This window comes from Carcharhinus amblyrhynchos, chromosome 6 (genome assembly GCF_965287045.1).
Source record: "Carcharhinus amblyrhynchos chromosome 6, sCarAmb.v2.hapA, whole genome shotgun sequence".
Classification (NCBI taxonomy): domain Eukaryota; kingdom Metazoa; phylum Chordata; class Chondrichthyes; order Carcharhiniformes; family Carcharhinidae; genus Carcharhinus; species Carcharhinus amblyrhynchos.
Genome location: NC_137329.1, coordinates 107326558 through 107350222, shown reverse-complemented (window position 1 = coordinate 107350222; position 23665 = coordinate 107326558). Strand labels below are relative to the sequence as shown.

General features: G+C 39.7%; 1 protein-coding gene across 1 annotated transcript; it reads right to left on the bottom strand.

The window, feature by feature from the left end:
* Window positions 1–705: 705 nt before the first annotated feature.
* On the bottom strand, window positions 706–23665 carry gnsa (glucosamine (N-acetyl)-6-sulfatase a). The gene is made up of 14 exons (XM_080191153.1): window positions 23449–23665; window positions 22966–23025; window positions 22494–22700; window positions 16943–17008; window positions 16195–16293; window positions 14587–14754; window positions 13875–13957; window positions 13675–13793; window positions 12455–12558; window positions 10126–10227; window positions 9757–9867; window positions 5692–5802; window positions 3163–3323; window positions 706–2887 (listed from the first exon to the last, which is right to left on the bottom strand). Exons 1-14 carry the CDS (start codon window positions 23572–23574, stop codon window positions 2815–2817), a joined length of 1590 nt encoding a protein of 529 aa, XP_080047279.1. The 5' UTR covers window positions 23575–23665; the 3' UTR covers window positions 706–2814.

Sequence of the window (23665 nt, the reverse complement as noted above, 5' to 3'; positions counted from 1 at the left end):
AAACTTTTAAAGTGATTGGGAAGGCAAATGGAGTGTTAGCCTTTATTACAAGGAAAATTAAAATGAGGTTACAGGACTTTAGCAAAACCACTTCTGGAAAATGGCAGAGTTCTGGTCACCTTGTTTGAAAAAAGAGATTGCATTAGCAGCAGGTCACCTGGGAAGAGGGGCTTGTTTTGGTGATACAAGAGTGAATAGGTTGAGCAAGGGCCCTGGAGTTAAAAATAATGTACTGAAACACAAGATCCTGAGGGGAATACCAGAATGTTTTCACTTATGGATTAGATCTTGAAAATAAGTCACCACAGAAGTGATGATTTTCTTTTAATCTCAAGGTTATAAGTCTGAAATTCTGTCTCCCAGAAAACAGTTGGAGGTTGGGTCATTGAGGCAGAGTTAGACTTGACAAAACAAGGGATGGGGGACACATGGCTAATCTGGTTGTGGTCACAACTTCACTTGACATGATCCTTTTAAATGGTGGAGCAGGCTTGAAGGGCTGACATGTCTACTCCTGCTCCCAAGTCCTATGTTCCTAGTTAAAAATCAATTTGTAGCAAATAACCCCAAATTCTGTGTAGCTGCCTTGTCCAGTGGTATCCTGCATAAATAAGCAGGAGTTCTAACATCAGTGATAATCTGGTGTCTGGAAAGTCAAATTTTAGGACCCTGTCATTTGCAAGAGAAAGAAAAAATTATCCCAACTTCAAATTGAAAAGTTGTTTATTAAATAAATGCAAGATCATATTCAGCCATCAAATTCACATCTCAAAAGTACAATCAAGGGCACTTAAATCATCTTTGGGAAAGAATTTCAATTCAAAGTCAGCATTGAAAGTGCCTAGAATCTGAACCTCCTCAGTAACATCAAGTTTACACAAATTGTTACCCAAGCTACAGAAACTTGGTTTGAAAATGCAAATTCAGTTTAGCACTGAAAAACACAAGATTTTATAATTAACACTGTAATATTGATGTACAAAATGTTTTTAAACCCTTATATTCAAGGCTAATCTGAATGCTTACTCTCACATGACTATTTTTGTAGGTTTAACAGTTACACAAACCAAACCAACAGACAGACCTTAGTCCTCAAGTGTTGCTAGAGAAACCTCTTCACTAATGCACATCAGTAAGGCTCTAGACCAGTGCTATTCTAGAGACAGTATCAACCATAACTAAATACACCCATGCCACTGAAAGACAGCTTGTTTTTTTTGCTCTTTAGATAATTTAGTGTTGCTCCAGCATTCTATCCAAAGTTTCATTTTATATAGCGTTCCCAATAAAAATATGGAGCAAAGCCTGACACAAGCGTAGGAAAATGGGTGCCACAGTAAAATATTAAGAATAATTCCATCCTTTAAAAGACAATGTGGATAATTTAACATCTCAGGACACATGAAATGAAGTGGTTAGATTTAGTGGACAATTGATCACTAAAATAATTACTGATTGAATGGTTGTTACTATTTGGCAGATAGCATGGATATTAGATATAGCTATAGCTATTAGCCATTTCTTTCTAGCAACCATTAGCCACTTGGCCTTCACATACCGTCCTCATACTCAGCCAGGAAGCAAACAAAAAAAAAGCACAGCTCCTGCAACATTTAATTTCACAAAATATCAAAAATATTATACAGCTGGGATCTCAAATCCTTCAGTGCAATGTCTATGCCCACTACCATTGGAAAGTAAGCTCAATTTCAAAGCAAAACAGTCAAATTGAGACAAGCTTTCATTTGGCGAGAATCACAATTCAGGATTTTATAGAATGACATCCAGCCACAGCACAGAAATTTTACTAGTTAATGTCAAAGAACTTGCAAAGCTTGATAGAAAGAGATTAATGGCAGTCAATTTTACATTGAAGGTTGCACATCAGCAGTGAATAAAATGGATATCAGGACAACGATCTACAATCCCTTACTGCCAAAACCAGGTAAGACGATCAAGCCAGTAGTTTTCAGTGCATCTTGGGGCATAGTATTTTCTGCTAAAGTAATTGTGGGTGGAGGGAAGAAAGGAATCACAAGTGAAATAATGATGTCTCAGTCTTAACTTGGCTACCATACAAATGTTATCAACCTACAGTTGGAGGAGAAACAAAAGAAACCTCATGCTTTAATTTAAAAATAAATTTGGTAATATGTACATGCATAGAATCAAAATTTCACTGCAGTCTTACCATTGTTCAGACAAGCCAGATCCAAAATATTGCATACAGGAAATGCAAGACCATCCTTTCCTGATTGTACGGAGAATAAAGAGAGACGCAACAAATCAATTGACAGCCAATAATTTAATCCCAGTTGTCTGCCTCTGCCCCAAAGTCTGAGTAAGGTCCATGGGCTGGATAAGCCACAATACCTAAATTTCTGCTGTGCATATGCTCCTTGGAATATCTTTTACAATGAAGCTTAGTAAAGTACAGAAATGAGACATTACCACTCCATGCTACAGCACAGAAACAAATGACTGGATTGGAAAAGGTAATTCAGTATCTACCAAGTATGGCTCTGGTTGCTAGATAACTCAAGAAAAACAAAAATCAAAACCATTTGTTTAGTGTTGTACTTCACAAGTGATTATATGCATAGGTTGTTTTGAAATGAAGACAATGGTCCTTGCAAAATAAATATAGTTATTAGAACTACAATACATATTAAAATTTTTCACTTTGAAAAGGCAATTTTTTTTAAACATGAAAACATCAAGGAGTGACAGATCAAAAAGAAAATACAATTCCTAGTGATGTTTCAGTCCACAGAGTACAAGGTTATGTCACCAATGACAACCAGCAAAAAGGCTTCATAAGGTTTTGTGAAATAACTTCATTGCACCAGGTCCATGATGGAACATTAGTTGAGGGTCAAATCTGTACCTAAAAAAAAATAAGAAGTACTGCATAAGTAACAGCAGACAGGTTATATAAATACCACCAACCCACATACTCTGGTTGCATTTGTTAAAATTTTTTTTTGTTAAAATAATCAACTATAAAAGTGCATCACAAAGATTAGCCTTTTATCCCCACAATACAAAACACTTTTTTCACATCAGTGCAATCTGGTGCACCCCAAATGCAATATTAGAGTGCTCTGGAGCCACAGCTTACAGATCCTTTTCCTACAGAAACATCCAAATATTGCTTCTTACCTTGGATCATATATTCCTGGTGTATGGCATGTTGACCCAGAACAAGACTGTAACATCATGAGGCGATGGTTCATCTTCTCAAGAACTTCTTGATCTATACTCTTGGCTATATTTGTGATTTGGTGTGGGTCAGAAGTTAAATTATAGACTTCTACAAATACCTAAATAGAAAAACAAGATTATGGAGGGCATTAAGTTGGCATCCTCATGCCTTTCAATGTCAACAAAATTGCTGCTTCCACCGAATACTGAAGTAATAATGCATTGCAAATTTATCCATAAACTTTTAGACACATCATGATTAACCAAAATCATTGGAAGCTTCTCTTTCTACTTAGGAAAATGCATTTTACTTGACAAGATTCCTAACCTGGAAGATGTGGGTATATATTAAATCATTTATGCCACTAGTAGCAAATTGCAAGTCAAGGGCTGATCATATTTTGGAGTATTTTAGAATTTCAGTCCAAAAACATTTCAAAGTGTCGACAATTTTATACATCTCATGTATGCTTCCAATCTCACTGCACACACATCCACCACATTCCATCACCTTACAAGGCTGCTTCAAGTTGAAATCCACACAAATTTATTGAAAATTAGCTGAAATGACATTATATTTTGGAGCCAATCCCATCTCAAAACCAAATATACAATGAACAAAGATACAATATTCTTGTTACTCAATTGAGTTTAGCCCAGCAGACCCTTTTAACAAAGTGTTTCCACTGCATCACACAGCTGTACAAAAATCTCAAACCATTTTTACAGTAAGCAGTAAAACTTCATATGGTCAATAACAATTTTGGGATAGATGGTGAAAGATATAGGCTTTACTGAGTACCTAACCTGGGGGGGGGGTGCAAGGAATAACAAGGAATAGGAAGCACTTTGACAGCTAAAGACATGGCTATGATAGCACCACATAGGGAGCCTGAATTAACAAGTTGTGGGAATTTTACAGACATGGAGAAATGTGAAAACAAGGATATGTATTTTAAAAGGTGTACAGGAATAGTAAGAGTTTAGAAGCAATAAAGGAATGGATGAGAATTCCAGCTGTTGAAGGATAAAGTGAGTAGAAATATGGTGCCAGAAACATATGGTTGGAAGCTCATCCTGGGGATCAAATATGAATCTTCAAACTGTGGTTTGGCCTCAATAATCTTGTCAAGAAAAATGGATGAAATTAGTGCCTACAGAAAAGTTTGGAGCATGAACTAAAGACAATGGCTTCAGTCTTCCCAACAGTAAAACTAGAAGAAATTTCTGCTGTCAGAGGCAAGAATGGAGGGAGGGCTGGGTGATGGCAGCATGCAAGGTGAAAAATGCATGCTCATTTCAAATGATGATACCCAAGGACAGCATGTTCATGAGGCAGAGGGGACCAAAGATTTAAAAAAGGTTTGGAGTGGGAAGAGAAACCATACTCTGAATAGATAGCTAAGAACAGAATGGAACCAGGGCAATCTTACTCAACTGAATGATGTAGTCAACAGTTCAAAGCTTCAGAGAGGTCATTTTTTGGGGGGGGTGGGGGGAGAAAGAGGGGTGGTCATACAGTCACAGTATTTGTGACTTGGCAGGGTAGAAATTAAGCAAACATTCAGGTCTGTGAAGGATGGGCACAGATTTGGAAGGTGGACATGTTCCAAGACTCAGAGCAATGGTAGATTGGAGATGGACAATAACTTGCAAGATTGAGACAGGTTTAAAAGAAGGGGGGAAAAAAAAGTACTCAATGACAGTGTGAAGGGAAATTGGGTGGCAAGTGGTTTAGTGAGAAGGAAGGTTGAAGAAGCAGAGATAAGCTTGGAGCGGACACATGGGAGAAACCAGAGAATGATGAGGTGTTCAGGGCTGAGGAAGGCATTGGTCCAGTGAACATGGGGAACAAAAGCAGTAGAGGCAGATGATTGGATGGTTTGAAGTTTAGAGACAATATGATTCAGTAGCTTCATGCATTTGCTGGACACTAGAATTGATGAGTCTGGAGTTTAAAAATGACAATTTGTTAGAAGATAAAGCAGGTATTAGTGTGAAACACTAAATTAGCAAACAAGGAACAAGCTACAGTAATGGCACTTCAACATTACTAAAATGATTAAGACTTTCAGGACTTTGGTGAAATCAGATTTCACAGCATAAAGTTTGAGAAATGTTGTGTGTAAAGTTACTATTGGAACCATTTCTGGCTGCTAGGGTCTTTGGATTAAAGATGCATACAGAACAGTGATGCAAAGAAAAAAATACACAGCTAGCTTGCAGCAATAAATGAAGTGTACATGTCAGTGCCAGAAGAATTTTAGCCTTTGATGGAATAGCTGGTCACAATCTCTACTGGCACAGTGACTAAAGTTGAACCAGCTATTACAGGCAGTCACAGTAACAAAAAAGGTGCAATTTTGACCCTGGTTGGCATTGGTCAGTCTAGCTCACAACAGCTTGAAGTCAAAGACCAGGAAGAAAATAAGCATCACCTTCATGGGGGTTAAAACAGGAAAAGACATTGCATTCAACTGCACTTACCTCACTATCATCAAATTCACAATATTGCAAGTTAGCTGCAGTGGCAATTGTTCTTACACATGCATAGGTGTTGTTATATGCATCTTCACAAACACAATCAGGGAAACAATTCTGTAAGAAAAGTTTGTGACATTTGAGTATACAAGAAACAGTTTCAGCCATAAAATGTACATTGTTATGGCTATCCAGCAGTTCATTACCTATCTTAGGCACTGGAGGCAATATTTTCACCTCTTCATTTGTTAACAAATGATTTCAAAAACTAATGGTTGAATTTCATAGGTTTAGTTTGGTTCTAGGAAGAATTGTTAGCTTTTCCTTGAAATTTTTTTAAACGAGAGAATTTATCTATTAACATTGGGAGATTGGGACAATGGCTGTAAGAATGTTGCAAGGACGTCTGATTTAGAATATTTTTGATTTTTTTTTAAAAAATGTGCATTGTCTCTGCTGCTGTGGGGAAATTTGTTACAAATGAGAGCAGAGTTTGCACAGCCAATTTTTGGATATGCGTTGGGCTAAAGCCTCTGAAGTTGAGATAGAAGCTTCCAAAAAACAATTTTACCTTTGTAGTTAAAGCATCAACTAGGCTTGGAAAAACCCAAGAACTGTGTATTGGAGGTATGCACTGAGTTACCATTCTAAAAGTGAAGATGGTAGAAATATTAATCTAATGGAGTATTTTCCAGTTCCTTTTATGCCTGCAAGTACATATTTCCATGTCACTTGCAGATCAAAAAACTAATCCAAAGTGTAGGGGTTCACTTAATGCTAAGGGGTTAGATAGTGCAGAGTTTGTAAGGAGCATCCAGGAGGGCTTCCTGAAACAGTATGTAGATAGTCCAACCAGGAAAGGGGCCATACTGGACCCAGTACTGGGGAATGAGCCCAGCCAGGTGGTTGGTGTTTCAGTCAGTAGGGGAGCAGTTTGGGAACAGTGACCACAATTCAGTAAGCTTAAAAAAAAAGGGTACTGATGGCTAAATTTAAGTGTAGTCTTCAAGTTGAGGTGCTAAATTGGGGGAAGGCTAATTACAATACAAGGCAGGAACTGAAGAATGTAGTTTGAGGGCAAATCAACATCTGGCATTGAGAGGCTTTCAAGTGCAAGTTGATAGGGGTTCAGGAAAGGCAGGCTGTAAGATTAATATTTTTTGTCTTTATTCCACAGGTGGAGGTCCACCTCGTGTCAAACAAGGGGCATGCACACGGCAGGTCGTGCGTGGGCTGCTCTTGGAAGTTCCAGGAGTGGCTTAGTACTTCACGTTGGTGTGTGCTTGATCCTAGACCGGTAGACGGGCACCGCAACAGCTCAGTGACTAGCACTGCTGGCTGTGCAGACACATGGATTTGGGCCTGTGCCTGTGGGAGTTTGCACATTCTCCCTGTGGTTGCGTGGGTTTCCTCCCACACCCCAAAGATGTGCTCTTAGGCTAATCGGTTTTTACCAAATTGACACTATTTCTTCCCTGAATCTGACTGAGTAGGGTTCCATTCGTAGACATGCAGGGTAGAATAGGTGTAGGGTGATGCGGCGGCGTGGGCTTGTTGGGCCGAAGGGCCTGTTTCCTGTGCTGGGTTGTTCTTTCTTTGTTCTAGGAGCAGCACATTCCTGTAAGGATGAAGGACAAGTATGGCAAGTTTTGGGAATCTTGGATAACAAGAGATTGTGAGCCTAGTCAAAGAAAAAGGAAGTATTTGTCAAAGCTAGAAGGCTGGGAACACACAAAACAAGTGTGGAATACAAGGAAAGTAGAAAGAAACTGAGCAAAAAGAGCTGAAAAGAGTCATGAAAAAGCATAGGCCAGCAGGATTAAGGAAAATCCCAAGGCTTTTTACACAGAGCAAGAGGAGGAGGGTTGGCCCACTCAAGGACAAAGGAGGAATCTGTGTGGAGCCAGAGGAAATAGGTGAGGTATTAAATGAGTACTTTGTATCAGTATTCACCAAAGAGAAGGACTTGGTGGATGATGAATCTGGGAAAGGATGTGTAGATGGTTTGAGTCATGTTGAGATCAAAAAGGTGGTGGTATTGGGGTTCTTGAGAAATATCAAGGTAGACATTTCCAGGACCTGATGGGATATACCCCAGAACACTGGGAGAGAGAGAGAGGCAAGAGAGGAAATTGCTGGGGCCTTGAGAGAAATCTTTACATCCTCATTGGAGAATGGCCAATATTGTTCTTTTGTTTAAGAAGGGTAGCAAGAATAATCCAGGTAATTACAGGCCGGTCAGCCTTAGTGGTAGGGAAATTATTGAAGAGGAGTTTGAGACAAGATTTATTCCCACTTGGAAATAAGTAGATGTATCAGCAGAGGCAACATAGTTTTATGAAGGAGGGATTGTGTCTCATGAGCTTGATCAAGTTGAGGAAGTGACAAAGATGATTGATGAGGGTAGGGCAGTGGAAGTTGTCTACATGGACTTCAGTAAGGCCTTTGACAAGATTCCTCAGACTGGTGCAGAAGGTGAAGTCGCATGGGATCAGAGGTGAGCTGGCAAGGTAGATACAAAACTGGCTCGGTCAAAGAAGACAGATGGTAGCAGTGGAAGGGTGTGTTTCTGAATGGAGGGCTGTGACAAGTGATGTTGCTCAGGGATCAGTGCTGGGTCCTTTGCGGTGTGTAATACAAGTTTGTGGACGACAAAGGTTGGTGAATTTGGGGATAGTGATGAGGACCAGAGGATACAGCAGGATATAGATCAATTGGAGACTGGGGGGGGGGGGGGGGGCGGGGAGAGAGATGGCTGATGGAGTTTAACCTGGATAAATGTGAGGTAATGCATTTTGGAAGGTCTAATACAGATGGGAAATATACAGTAAGTGGCAGAACCAATCAGTGTATTGATAGGCAAAGGGAGCCAGGTGTACAGGTACACAGGTCACTGAAAGTGGCAATGCAGGTGAAGGTAGTCAAGAAGGCACACAGCAGGCTTGCCTTCATTGGCCAAGGTATTGAGTTTAAAAATTGGCAAGTCATGTTGACGCTTTATGGAACATTAGTTAGGCCACACTTGAAATAGTGTTCCATTCTGGTTGCCACACTACCAGAAGGATGTGGAGGCTTTGGAGAGGGTACAGAAAAGATTTAACTAGGATGTTGCCTGGTATGGAGGGCATTAGCTATGAGGAGAGGTTGGAGAAACCTGGTTTGTTCTCACTGGAGTGATGGAGGTTGAGGGGATACCTGATAGAAGTCTACAAGATTATGAAAGGCATGGACAGAGTGGATAATCAGAAGTCCCCCCCCCCCGGATGGAAGAGTCAATTACAAGGGGGCGTAGGTTTAAGATGCAAGGAGCAAGTTTAAAAAGAGATGTATGAGGCAGATTTTTACAGTGATGGGTTCCTGGAACTCACTGCCAGAGGCAGTTGTGGAAGCAGATATGGTAGTGACTTTTAAAAAGGGGTGTCTTGACAAGTACATGAGAGATAGGAATAGAGGGATATGGTCCCTGGAAGCGTAGGGGGTTTTAGTTAAGCAGACAGCATGGTCAGTACAGGCTTGGAGGGCCGAAGGGCCTGTTCCTGTGCTGTAATTTTCTTTGTTCTTTGTAGCAAAACTAATATCCTGCTATGTAGAAGAACCAAACCTTTATAGAATTTCAGACTAAACTAACTCAAAAAAGTGCCAGTCTAGGGCATTTTACAACACAACCAAACCAGTTCGTCTACTAGCATCAAATGAAACATTAGCTGCAGCTGCCAATTTCTGTGACATTGTAAGGAAATCTATGACCAGAAACATCTCCACATCCAGGCTCATGCACAATATCAGTACCACAAATTTACAAGCTGCCAGATAGCTGATGATCAGAGAATTGAGTGCCACTTTCCACAAGACCAAGGTTGTATGTACTGAATGCAAGGAGGAGTTTCATTTACTGATCTTAGCTGGGTATCCAAATTCACTATGCACATTAAAAAAAATTAGATAATTTGTAAACCTGCTATCTAGAAACATGCAACTGAACCCAAATTTAACAGTACCTTTCTTAAATTTACATTGCTGTTTTCTGCAAGGTAGAAATTATACATCTGGATTGGAAAATCTAATACTTACTGTGACCCCAGGCCCCAGTGAAGGGCAGGTCGGATCACTTCTATTATGTCCCTCTCCTTGGTATTCTACAAGAAAATCAGTCCTCCACGTCACATTTTGTGCCTTACCATTCTGAGGAGAGGGGAAATCAATTATGCAATATAGATTTCACATGTAATGCAAGTATCAGTATGAAAAATTTTCAATGATTATTTTATACTATTTTCACAATTGAACATGAGCTAGAATTAGGCTGGAGTAGATCTGAAACAATTGAAATTTAATTAAGTTACAAGACACTAAAATTGAGAATTTAGTCATGCCTGTGCTAAAAGCAATTAAACTACAGCTACACTAGAGTGACTGATCAAAGTCACAAAAACCACTTACCAGCAGAGGCAAGAGAGACATGCCATCCATCCTAGTCTTGTTAACATCATAGCCAGCTATATCCAAGAACGTGGGAGCCAAATCAATATTTGCTACAAGCATCTGAAGAAGGAAATTAAAGTCATTTGAAAGGTCACTAATCATCTAAACGACTCAAAACACTGCATTTTCTATTGAAGATTCAGATCAATGGTTGATATGTTGAAAAACATTAATCTAATGCAATGCATTCGCCCCATTTTTGTTGCATTCTCCACAATAAATATTTAATGTATGTAACAATTCTTAGAGAAGACTGGTGTATGCAACTTCAGACTTATGCCAGATAAAACAATGTGTGGGGATGCAATTGTGTCATGAGGCTATAGATAAAAGAAACTTACAACAGAATCAGAATAGCATTAGAAGGGTGAGAATAAAATATAGATTTTCAGCAGTGAAAAATGTTCAAAATTGTAAATGATTCTGGATTTAAAAAATAAACCATGGTGATATAGCATTTAAAGCCTGGCTTCAAATAGGTCTGCTACCTTCATTGAAGGCAAGTAAGTCTTCTTCACAATATTCCTTCATTGTTAAATCAGTCTGAGCACTAAAGCAAAATGTTGCTAGTATCAAAAGTGAAGCTATACATGAACTAGTTGTTGCACTATAATCAGATTAGAGAACCATCTTCCAAGATTACACAATGGTCTACATCACTGTCATATGTTATGTTCTGATTAAGAGCTATGATTGGTAAGACTGCAGGTGACATGAAAACTAGTGAGGTAAAAAGTGAAGAGGAAGCCTTGGATAAGAGAAATGATATAGATGGGCAGAAGTGGCAAATATAATTTAACCCTATAAAAAAAGAGATGATGCATTGTGGAAGGACTAACAAGACAAGGGAATCCACAATGAATGTTAGCATGTGAGGAAAAGAACCTTGGGATGCACGTCCCTAGATTTCTGAAGGAAGCCTCGTGTCCAACAAGGGGCATCACGCGATGGGTCGTACTGGGGCTGCTCTTGGTTGTTCGAGATTGGCCTAGTGCTTCATGTTGTTAGTGTGTGCCTAAACTGGACCAGATACTGGGCAAGACGACAGCTCAGTGACTATCACTGATTGCTGTGCAGACACATGGATTTGGGCCAGTGTCTTTGGGAGTTTGCGCATTCTCCCCGTGCTTGTGTGGGTTTTCTCCGGGTGCTCTGGTTTCCTCCCACACCCCAAAGATGTGCTGATTGGCAGTAATAAGTTGTCCCTAAATCAGTTTCCCTCAATCTGGATGGCCATAAAACATTAGACAAGGGTTGTGGGTGGAGAGGGGGACTGGTGGTGTTGAGATGGCAGTGTGGGCTCGTTGGGCCGTAGGGCCTGTTTTTGTTCTTTGAAGCAGGACAGGTGGATAAAGGTGATAATGCCTCAGGGATATTTGAATTCTTATGCTTCTGCTAATAAAGGCAAGAGCAGAGAGGTCACAATGCAGCTGTACAAAATGCTCGTTAGGCCACAGCTACAATAGTGTATAATTCTGGTTGTTCTCTATAGGGAGGATATGATTGCACTAGAAGGTACAGAAATGATTTACCAATATTGGAGGAAAGGCTGAGGGACAAGGTTACTTTTGTTAGAAAAAAGGTTGAGGTGACCTAATTGAGGCATACAAAATGAGAGGGTTAGGTAGGGTGGATAGTGAGAGCCTTTTTCCTCAGATGGTGATGGCTAACGCGAGGGGGCATAGCTTTAACTTAAGGGGTGGTAATTATAGGACGGATGTCAGAGGTAGGTTCTTTATTCAGAGGGTAGTAAGGGCATGGAATGCCCTGCCTGCAGCAGTTGTGGACTTGCCAACTTTAAGGGCGTTCAAATGGTCAGTGGATAGGCATATGGATAACATTGGAATAGTTTAGGTTAGAGGGTCATTAGATTGGCTCCACTGGTTGGCGCAACATCAAGGGCCGAAGGGCCTATACTGTGCTGTAATGTTCTATGTTCTAGATGTCACCTGGGCTGGAGTGTTTCAGCTACAAAGAGTGGCCCATTAGGCTAGGATTGTTTTCCGGAAAAAAAAGTTGATGGGGACAGATTAGAATAGGTAGGTGCCTGATAACTAAATGCAAGATATAATTATCAGAAGGGCCTCTTTTTTTGGTGCTGTGAAACCAACTACCAAAATCAGTACATTTCATATTCCAATGTGGAGCTGCACTGCCAGAGAATCTAAACAGAACTTGCTTTCTAGAGAATCTGAAAAAAATTCTGCTTAGACTCCATATTATAGTTTGTTACTTGGATCTGTTGTTCCAGCCACACTTTGCACAAGTAGCAGTCTGGGACATATACCTTATTAGTCAGGTTAGATTTGATTCCAGGTCCTCGCACAAGCAATGGCACTTTAATATCAAATTCGTATAGTTGGCGTTTGTCAATCGGCAAAGAAAATTGACCTAAAACACATTTAAAAACAAGTGTTACTACCAAATAAATGCATTTCATTTGCTATGCTTGTGCTAACAATTTATAACATTTTAATCACAATCTTGTATTTTAAGAAATTTCAAGATAGTGTATTGTTTGAATAGAGAATTATGGTCATGATTCTAATCAAATCAGATTATACCACAACTGTTGCAGAATGGATAAAAGTCCACCTGATTGACATTTTTTTTTTATAAAGAGGGAGTAATGATGAACCCTACTTCTAGGAGCAGAGAAAGTTTGTGACAGTTAGAACTGAGCTGTATTTGATTTATTGTCACATATTAATAGAGGAAAGTATTGTTTGTGCGCTATATAGAAAACATACCATTCATAGTGAAGGAAAGGAGAGAGAGGGAGAGAGAGAGAGAGTGTAGTGTAACAGTCAAAGCTAGGGTTAGAGAAAGATCAATTTAATACGAGGTAATCCATTCAAAAGTTTGACAGCAGCAGAGGAGCTGTTCTTGAGTCGGTTGGTACGTGATTTCAGACTTTTGAATCTTTTTCCCCTGATGGAGGGGGAGGTGGAAGAGAGAATGTCTGGGGTGTGTGGGATCCTTAATTATGCTGGCTGCTTTGCTGAGGCAGTGGGCAGCATAGACTTTGTAAGTTTATATCAGTGTCACAAGTAGGCTTACATTAACACTGCAATGAAACTACTGAAAATCCCCTAGTCACTACACTCCAGCACCTGCTCAGGTACACTAAGGGAGAATTTAGTATGGCCAATACACCTGTTGGGTGTGGGAGGAATCCCATACAGACAGGTAGAACACAGACTCCACACAGACAGTAACCTAAACCACAAATTGAACGCAGGTCCTGTGAGGCAACAGTGCTAACCACTTGATTGTTATCCAATAAATCTGATTAAATATAATGGAGAACTTTCAGCTAGATAGTAAGTACTGAGCAGCATAACAAACAATCTTCTCTAAAATGCTGACAGCAGAATACTGGTCTTTTTAAAACAGGTTGGGTTTGTAATCCACGAGTACCAGACAACAAGCTTGGAAAAAAATGATTTAAATCAGCAGTTTCAAATAAAGCAAAACTTGACAGGAAATAAAGAAACTATTACCTACCTGTATGATAGCCATTATCAGATGTAAAGAAAATATAGGTGTTTTCTAACTCTTTGACTGCATCAAGTTTCTTCACAACTTTTTCTACAAGATCATCCACTGACAGCAGAGTTTGCCACCTAAAAAAATCTAGGATTAGGCTAAACAGTCCCATATTGATTAAAAAGAGATCAAATGAAACAAATGAGAAACAGCTATACCTTTTCCTGAAAGCATTATCCAGAAAATGAATTGAAGAGTTGGTCATGGGAGTCTTTGCTTGCCGGATTAGCCAATGTTTGTCCTTTAAGAAACATTAGTGTCAACTAAGAAGCATTCAAATATCATTTAAAAACCAAGTCTGTTGATCTGACTATTCTACATCGATAGAACACTTTAAAAACTGGAAATAGTTACATCTTCACTGCACCTTTACTTTATGCATCTGACTTCCATGCTTCTAGCAATGATACTCATTAGCCAACTTCTTGGTGATATAGTTAGTGAAGCTGATGAGGTATTTTATTTAACCACATGCCCAAGTAGAAAGTATGCTGCAACTTTATTTTTGAGCCAAAGCCCAAACTTTTAAAAAAAAACACCATATAGTATGATCCAACAAAATGCCTCTGGTATATCATTTGAATTCTGTGATCAAATATAGCTTGCATTTTATTATGTTGATCTGAACTGATTGGAGTTATTTCACAAAGTGTATAAATGCACTATACATCAATTAAAAAAGGTAACCTGGGCCACTTAGCTTTGCTTTATTACTTCCTTCAGTAATTAATAAAATTATATACTTCAAAGTCACTTATCTTCTATTCATTAGATAGACTGTCCAAAATATACAAAAGAAATTACACATGAATGCAGAGGAAGATAATTTTAACATTGTTTTATTGTAGCCACTATTCAGAATAAAAGTACCTTTCCATGTATGTTAAAATTGGTGTTTCTTGGTGCTTTAACATCCAAAAAGCTCTTTTCATACTGTGGAGCAGGAGTCCAAGGGGAATGCGGTGCTGGAGTAGAGATCATCATGAAGAATGGAACATATTTGTTTCTGTATTCCAAAAACTCCAATGAAACATTCAACTGTCAAGTGAAAGTGGTGAGGTTAGAATATGTTGACTGAAATTATAAAATACAAACAGGGCCAAGATGTACAAACACTGGAGAGAATCACAGCATTACTAAGTAATATTCTACAGACCCAAAACAACGAAGCAGATGAAATAGCTGCCAAAGATCATTCCCTGAATCAAGAACAGCAACATTCCAGAAACTGCAGTACCACAGGGCAAACAGCTCTAATAACTCAAGCCTGAATACTAATAGATCTCCAGCCAATTACAGTTGGTATGTCAAATTGAACCTGCACTTATCAGCCATATCAGATTCTTCTAACACTATCAATCTCTAAAGTTACATCATCTTAATGTTCAACACTCTGCAAAGATAGATAAGACATGAATCAAAGTTAAACCATTAGGCCCATTGAGTCTGCTCTGCCATTCATTTTGTTTTAAATAGTTAGTTGGACGTTCCAGAGCCAAGTTTTAAAATGTTTTTCAATAAATTAACTGCATTTTATCTGAAATGCAGCTAAATTTTAATTTGATCATCCCACACCAACTGAACAGCATTATTTTCAAAAGGATCAATCGATGAAGATGTAGGAGCAGAAGTAGGCCATTCAGTCCATCAAGTCTGTTCCATCATTCAATGAGATCATTACTAATCTGATATGATAATCTTCCACTCCACTTTGCCACCTTATCTCCATAACGCTCAATTTCCTTACTGATGAAATATCAAATGCAAAGGAGAGGAGAAAGCGAAAATAGCAGGACTGACATGCAAGGTAAGGGTTACATTTAATTGTGATCTGGAGCAATCAAGCCCTAACAATGATTGAAGAATATGGAAAATCATGTCCACGAGTTAGAATTCACTTTGCCTCAAGTCTTCAAGATTTGAGCAGAACACAGACTGATACTTGTGCTGCACTGAGGGAGTACTGCCCAGTCATTAGGTGCCATCTTTCAAAGAAAAACAACAAAAAGGTCCTGTTTATCCCCTCAGACGTAGGTAAGATCAGAGCAGAGCAGGAGATTTTCCCTTGTGATCTGAGCAATACTTAACCTTCAGCCTACACCAAAAAGGATGTGGCATTTATTTTATATTGTACAAACACTGCAGTGTGCACATTTGTTGCCATGTTTTCTACATTAGTGTTTATTGGCTGTAAAACATTTGGGATTAGGCAAAAGGCTGTGGAAAGCACTTTACAATGCCCATTCCTTTCAAAGCAGGCAAAGGCAGAGGGAAATCACATCCAAAACAAGTAATTTTGCAAATTTAAGAGAAAATTAAAGGCTGGATCTGGGAGGGGTGAATTATAATTTACATCATCCAGTTGAAGTGTTCTATGCAACAGCCTGCATTTGCAAGCATGACAAGAAACTCTGGCTCATTAGGTGATTTGCACAGTAGGACTCACAATAATGTGAACAAAATGAAAAATATACTTACTAGTAGATCAGTTAGATAATCTTGGCTGTAGTTCTGGCCGTGATTTTGTGGTTTTCCATTAACAGACAGTGTGTAATTGTAGTATTTTGAATTCTTTGCCTAAAATTAGGTGGTGAAAATAGTCAGCATTGCATTATACTGAGCTGCTTCCACCCCTTCCCCACCTGATTGGATGCAAAATAAAACAGCAATGCATGATTTCCAATTTCCTCACATCTAGCACATTTTCTACATTGGTTTACTTTTCATTTCTATGAATGCAAACAGTCCCTTGAGATTGCTCTGCTATTCTATACAATCATGCCTAACCTTGATCTTCAACTCCATTTTCCTGCCTTTACTTTACATGTTGATTCCTGAGTGATCAAAAACATGTTTTGCAGCCTTAATATATTCAGTAATGTTACATTCACAGCTGCCTACGGTAGTGAATTCTAGAGATTCACAATCTTCAAGTGATGAGTGGGAAAACCAGCTTCCCAGTATCTACCCTGTCAAATCCTGTTCAAGACTGTGTCTCATTCTTCTGAGCTCAAGAATATAGGCCCCTGATCAGGGATAAAAATACATCTTTTCCAAGTCTACATTTAAAATTAAATATTCTGCATGGTAATTTCACACTGTACTCAACTTATTTGGCTAGACATTACATGAAATAAAATCCTGCAGAACTCTTACTGCATCTGTGGTAATTACGCAGTGGAACAGTTGTTCTGTAGGTTACAATGAATTCCTTGTAAATGCTTACCAGAGCATACCAGTGATCCCAACCTGGTGGAACATGTTCAATGCCACCTGCAACCTCTGATCCATACTGTAAGAATAAGCAAGACAAACATAACAGATAGTAAATGAACACCAGGAAGAAAAGTCCTATTTACAACTCATTGGATAGCTTTGTCTGAAACTACCTACAAGGGCAGGCCCTCTGAAATACATAATTCTCCCACCATCCATTCCCAATTTAATGGGGAGGCATCTGGTCCCATGTGCTTGGTACAAGACAACTAGGCCATATCATTGTGAAAAGTCTTATCTTAATCAAAATATACATGAACAATCATTTCTAAAAAGGACACATTTAATCTTTACATACAAATAATACCCTGTAATCAATCAAGGAGCACCATACAAAGCGTTAATCATTTATTAACGTACATTCCTTGAGAATTACCTGAAATTTTTTGATGTGGCTCAAGAAATTCAAAAGCATCAGATACAAACGTTTTTCATATTACATTGTATTGCATTATTGTTAATTAATTTGGAAAGGACAGATGAATGCACATTTCTAAACATCAGCAAAAAATCTAGTGCTATTTAGCAGAGCAGTTTCATCAGTGCCTTATTTGCTTCATTGCCTCTCCCACATGTGAAGAATGAATTCAATGCATCATAGAATCGTTAAATCCCCTACAGTGCAGAAAGAGGCCATTTGGCAACAATCCCATACAGGCCCTATCCTATAGCTCATTTACACTGTTCATCCCTCTGACATTAAGTGATAATTGAGCATAGCCAGTCAATCTAACCTGCACATCTTTGGACTGTGGGAGGAAACCTGAGCACTTGGAGGAAACCCATGCAGATGTGGGGAGGACCTGCAAACTCCCAGTCACCTGAATTAGAATTGAATCTGGACCCCTGGTGCTGTGGGGTAGCAGTGCTAATCATTGCACCACTATGCTGTCCTGTGCAGCAATGTACTTGGAAAAACATTGAGCAACATAAAATATCTAACATTAACGAAAAGGCACTGCCCCTTTACCTTAAGGTTAGGTGCAGCTCAAAACCTGTATATTAGTTGACCATAACAAATAGCAGTATTGCTCCACTCAAACAAGTAATTTTTTTTAATCAAATTACTTATTTGTGATTGCAGTTGTCCTATTTAGATTCATAGCTAATGGAAATATGGCAAAAAACAGCCAAATAAAAAATCAATCATGATCAACACACAAAATGAAAGCAAAGGCAAACTCTCACATTGACATGCAACTCCTTACATGCACAAATTGGGAGTATATTTCTCACTTGATCTTCCATTCTGGGCCTGGTCAGAAACAGACAGCACAGCAGCTTGACAGCCTTGCCAGTGCAGGGGAATTATGCCACACCCTCCTCCTTATAGTGCTGTGTGTATCAAGTGGGGTTAGAACCATCAATACCCAGGAAGCTGGTAGTGGTTGTAATCCTTCTCACATTTGAGAGAAGTGACCTCCACCCACCCAAAAATAATAAAACACCCCACTCCAGTATGGAAGTCTCAGAGTGGGAAGAAAAATTAAAATACTTTGCCTTTTGAGGGCTAGAGTTCAGAGACTCTCAACCCTCTCCTGTGACCCATTGTTCCAGATTCTCAATAAGAATCTTGAGCAACATTTCATAAGAACATAAGAAATAGGAGCAGGAGTAGGCCATCTAGCCCTTCGAGCCTGCCCCGCCATTCAATAAGATCATGGCTGATCTGTTGTGGCTCAGTTCCACTTTCCCGCCCTCTCCCCATAACCCTTAATCCCCTCTCTTATCAAAAACCCATCAACCCGCTTCTTAAAAATATTTAGCGAGGCAGCCTCCACCACTTCAACGGGCAGAGAATTCCAGAGATTCACCACCCTTTGAGTGAAGAAGTTCCTCCTCAACTCCGTTCTAAACCGCCTCCCCTTTATCTTGAGGCTGTGCCCCCTAGTCCTACTGTCTTTTTTGAGCAGGAAGAGTCTCTCCACCTCTATCCTATCCATCCCATTCATCATCTTATACGTCTCAATGAGATCTCCCCTCATTCTTCTAAACTCTAGCGAGTACAAGCCTAGTTTATTCAGCCTCTCCTCATAGCTCAACCCCCTCAACTCCGGTATCAGCCTAGTAAACCTCCTCTGCACTCCCTCCAGGGCCAAAATATCCTTGCGCAGGTGCGGCACCCAAAACTGCACACAGTACTCCAGCTGCGGCCTCACCAATGCCCTATACAGCTGCAGCAAGACCTCCCTACTTTTATATTCAATCCCCCTCGCTATGAAGGCCAGCATCCCATTCGCCTTCCTGACCACCTGCTGCACCTGCAAGCTGGGTTTTTGCGACTCATGCACAAGGACCCCGAGGTCCCTCTGCACCGTCGCCTGCTGCAGTTTTTCGCCACGTAAGTAATAGTCCTTCCTACCATTCTTCCTACCAAAGTGGACCACCTCACACTTGCCAACATTAAATTCCATTTGCCATTTCCTGGCCCATTCGCCCAGCCTATCTAGATCCTTCTGCAGACTCTCCACACCCTCCGCACACTTCTCACAATCAAAATCACCTCACCCAACCTCTAATGGATACAAACACAACCTTTCCTCAGAAGACAACCTGCCCATTCCTTGTATTAATCCAATTATCCTTCTCTGAACTATTCCCAACGCATTTACATCTTTCCTGAAATATGACCAATACAGTACATGAGCCTCCAGATGCTGTCTCACATTATCTTGTGCAGCTGAAGCATAACCTCCCTACTTTTGAAATCAATTCCCTCAATAACATTCTATCATCTTTCCCAATTACTTGGATACTAGCCTTGTGTTATATGCACCAAGACAAGCAGATCCCTCAGAATCTCAAGAACGCTTCAACATCTCACCATTTTAAATAAGCTTTTTTTTAAAAAAAATCCTTCATGCCAAAATTGACAAGTTCACATTTGCCCACATTATCCTCTATTTATCAGATATTTACCCTTTACTTAACTTTTGTCCCTTAGCAATCAAAGTCATTTATATAAATTTTAAACAGTGGAGATTCTAGCTCAGATCCTGTGGCACATTACTCTTTATCCACAGCATTGTGATTTCTTCACAGAACGCCAATAAATTGGTTAAACATGATTTCCCTTTCACAAAACCACACTGATTGTTTGGTTGCCTTGAATTCTTCTGCAAGTGCCTGCTAATGGTGGCACACGTGATTAGCACTGCTGCCTCAATGCCAGGGCCTGGGTTCAATTCCTGGCTTGGGTCACTGTGCAGAATCTGCACATTCTCCTAGTGTCTGTGTGGATTTCCTCTGGGTGCTCCCACAGTCCAAAAGACATGCTGGTTAGGTGCATTGGCTATGCTAAATTCTCCCTCAGTACCTGAACAGGCACTGGCACATGGCAGTTACTTCATTGCAGAGTTAATGAAAGCTTACTGTGGCACTAAAGGAGTTACATTTACTTAAACTTCCTGGATCTAGGGAATTAAAACCAACACATTTACTATCTCATTAGCCACTTCTTTCAGGACCTTGGTGAAATCCATCTGGACCTGGAAATTTGTTAGACCCAACAATTGCTCAAAACCACTTCAGTTGATCAATTATATACTTAAAAGTTTAATAGCTTTTTTAAACAAAAACCACACATTGGCCCACCTCAATTTCTCTTATTTGAATGCATCTTTTGTATATTCTAAGTATCCCTTCAAATATCTGCCACAGAACCTCTTACAGATCTATCCTCAACTCAACATTCATACTCAAAAGTTTAAAGTTAGTCTTGGATACACTTCATTCCCCTAAACTGAAATGTAAAATTCAAACCCATGATCTCTGCTACCTAGGAGGGTACAGTAAGAAGTTTTACAACACCAGGTTGAAATATGTCATATCATGGCTACATAGAAGGGCATTCGCTATGAAGTTATCAATTAATCTATCACATTGCACAGCACCAAGTCTAATATAGTCTGCCTTCTGGTTGGTTCTGGAATATGCTGTTCTAAGGAACTATCCTGAATACATTATATGAATTTCTTATCAACACTACCTTTACCCATCTGATTTTTCCAACTTTTTTTATACTCTGTCCTACCACGTTGTTGCAATTGCGTGTCCTGTACACCACTGCCATAAGTGACTTCTTGCTTTTCTCATCTCAACTCAAACTGCTGCTACAGCCTGGTTTCTTGAACTTGGGTCACCCCTCTTGTGTGCTAATACCATCACTTAACAGAACCACCCTTCCGCTCTCAACTTCCTGTCCTTGCTGAATGTCATATGCCCTTCAGGTCCCAATATATACCATTGGGTGGCATGTCTCCAACAGACATTACTAGTACGTATTCATCTCTACTTGTGCTAAGAGTTCATCTTTTTATTATGTGCATTCAGATACAGGCCTCTAGTTTTGTGATTATTTTGGGAGCATCTAGCCTTATCTGTTGATTTACTCTTCAATTTGTACTCTGTTGCAGTCTATTTGTGACTTTTTATTAGTACCTTTCACTTTTACCTAGTCTCTTGATCCCTTGTCCCCACCATTCAGTTCAAAATACTGTCTACTTTCCTAGTTATATAGAGCATCAACTCCACCATGGTTCAAGTGTAGACCATCCCAACAGTACAAATCCCACTTTCCCTAATACTGGTGCCAGTGCCCCACTCCAGCCTTTGATCCAAGCATTCATTTCTCTAACCATATGTCTTATGCCAATTCACACACTGCTCAGATGACTACCCAGAAGTCACTTTTGAATCTGTTTCTCAATTTAGTGCCTAGTTCTTCTTAGCCATGTCATTGGTACTTATATGGACTACGATCACTGGATCTTCCCCATCCCACTGCAAGTTCATCTCCAGCTGTGAGCACATATCCCAAACCCTGGTATCAGGCAGGGAAAGATAACTGTATTCTCACTCCTTGCTCCAGAGAAAAGTGTCTCAATCCCTCACCACATTTTGTGCTCCCCTCAAATGGCTTCCTGTACCACAGTGCCACAGGTCGGTCAGCTCACCAACCCTGCATTTTCCACTCTTGTGCTCAAGAACTTCTACTTTTCTTAACTCTGTACATTTGCTACATCTTTCCTTAAAGCTCAGCTTTGCCAATTCAACCTGTCAGCCCTCAAAGTCCAAGACAAGTGTTCTTGCCTTCCAAATTATTTTCATCATGCAAATTCAAAGAGAAATAAGGCTTCAAATTTTGACACAAGGGCAAATACTGAATAAAAAACACCACAAGTCAGCATTTGCAATGAGGGGGTAACTTTCTCCCTTTATCTTTTACTTGTATGAATGTTAACCAGCATTTTGTTTTTATTCACCTTCCATTTTGAGCTGGTGTCTAAAGGAATCTTCAGAAATACAGCCAGTTAACCTTTAAAACCTGACAATGTCACTCAAATAATCTTTTAAAAACCTTTCAATAAAGCCTGTAATATAATGATCATATTTTAAAACTTTCCTAAATACAAGTTTCTTAGAATTGTGACAGCCATCATTGTTAAAGTCCAAAACGTCAACAGAACTTCAATCACAAAAACAATAAAAGAACCTTTTACCTCATTCAAATATTTCCCCGCAAAAAAAGTCCGGTATCCACAATGACGTTGGAGGATAGTTGGGAATGTGTTAGGTTCCTGTGTTTTTTGCCATGCTTTGCTACTACAGTTTCCTTCTAGCGTGTTATTAAATACACGGTGATTGTGTGGATACTTCCCAGTTAGGATACTGGCTCTGCTAGGACAGCATAGTGGGCTGGCCACATACTGAACAAAAACAAACAGACAGATACACATGAAAACGCATTGCAATTGTACATTCCACATTTAAATAAGGCTTTTTATTAGAGCATAAAACCCAGTTTGTTTATACTTAGATCTGTAAGAAGCTTAAAGTTATGATTTTTAATATAATAAATCACTTACTGCTAAACCCAAATCAAGAAAGCACACAAATAGGAATGTTCCTAATCATATCAAATGGACAAGGATCTCTGAAACCACATTGCACAAATTTAAAAAGACAACTCACCACATTATTAAATGTTGTTCCAAGATCTCCAAGAAGTTTTCTGGTTTTCTTCAATGGTGTCTGTAGAAAACAAAATGGGTTCAAGCTCAATTACGTTTAATTCGGATTTATTTGGTTTAAATGCGTTAGGAGAATCATGGAAACTTTAACATACTTAACTAGAGAAAAAGAGGTACTTAAGTTGACAATGCATTAAACTTGCATATTAAAGTCACCAAAACATGCAGAAGGCTTAAATTGTATGGAAGGATCCACCGTCACACGGCTAGTGTCCTCAAGCCAGGCCTGGCCCTGCCATCAGGCCTGATTCTGCTAACTACATCAAGCCTGGGCTTATTTGACAGCAGCTAACATTAAAAACAAGCCAGTCTCTTTCTCTCTCTCTGCTGTGTTAAAGCAAGTCACAGCCACTCCAACCTTCCGCTCCCCTCCCTCAGCCACTCAAAACCCTCCACTACCGAGTCTCTCCCCTCCTCTGCTCACCATCCCGCCCAGGAGGACATCCTGATCGTCGGTGAGGATCAAGACGATGTTGGGCCGCTTCGAGCTGACCTCCTGGACAGCAGCAGAGAGAAACAAGAAAGCGAGCGCACAAGGAAGTGAAGCCATGTCGCTCTCCTTTCACCCTCCACTCCGATTTCCTCTCTCTAGATGGAGCTGCCTCCTCTCTGCTTCTTTTCTATGAATCACCGGTCACATG

Coding starts and splice junctions, on each gene's coding strand:
- gnsa (XM_080191153.1), bottom strand. CDS start 23,574: ATGGCTTCACTTCCTTGTGCGCTCGCTTTCTTGTTTCTCTCTGCTGCT. Junction 12,559..13,674: donor TGATAATGGCTATCATACAG/GTAGGTAATAGT, acceptor AATGTGTTTTAG/GTCAATTTTCTTTGCCGATT. Junction 5,803..9,756: donor CACTGGGGCCTGGGGTCACA/GTAAGTATTAGA, acceptor CTTTTCTTACAG/AATTGTTTCCCTGATTGTGT.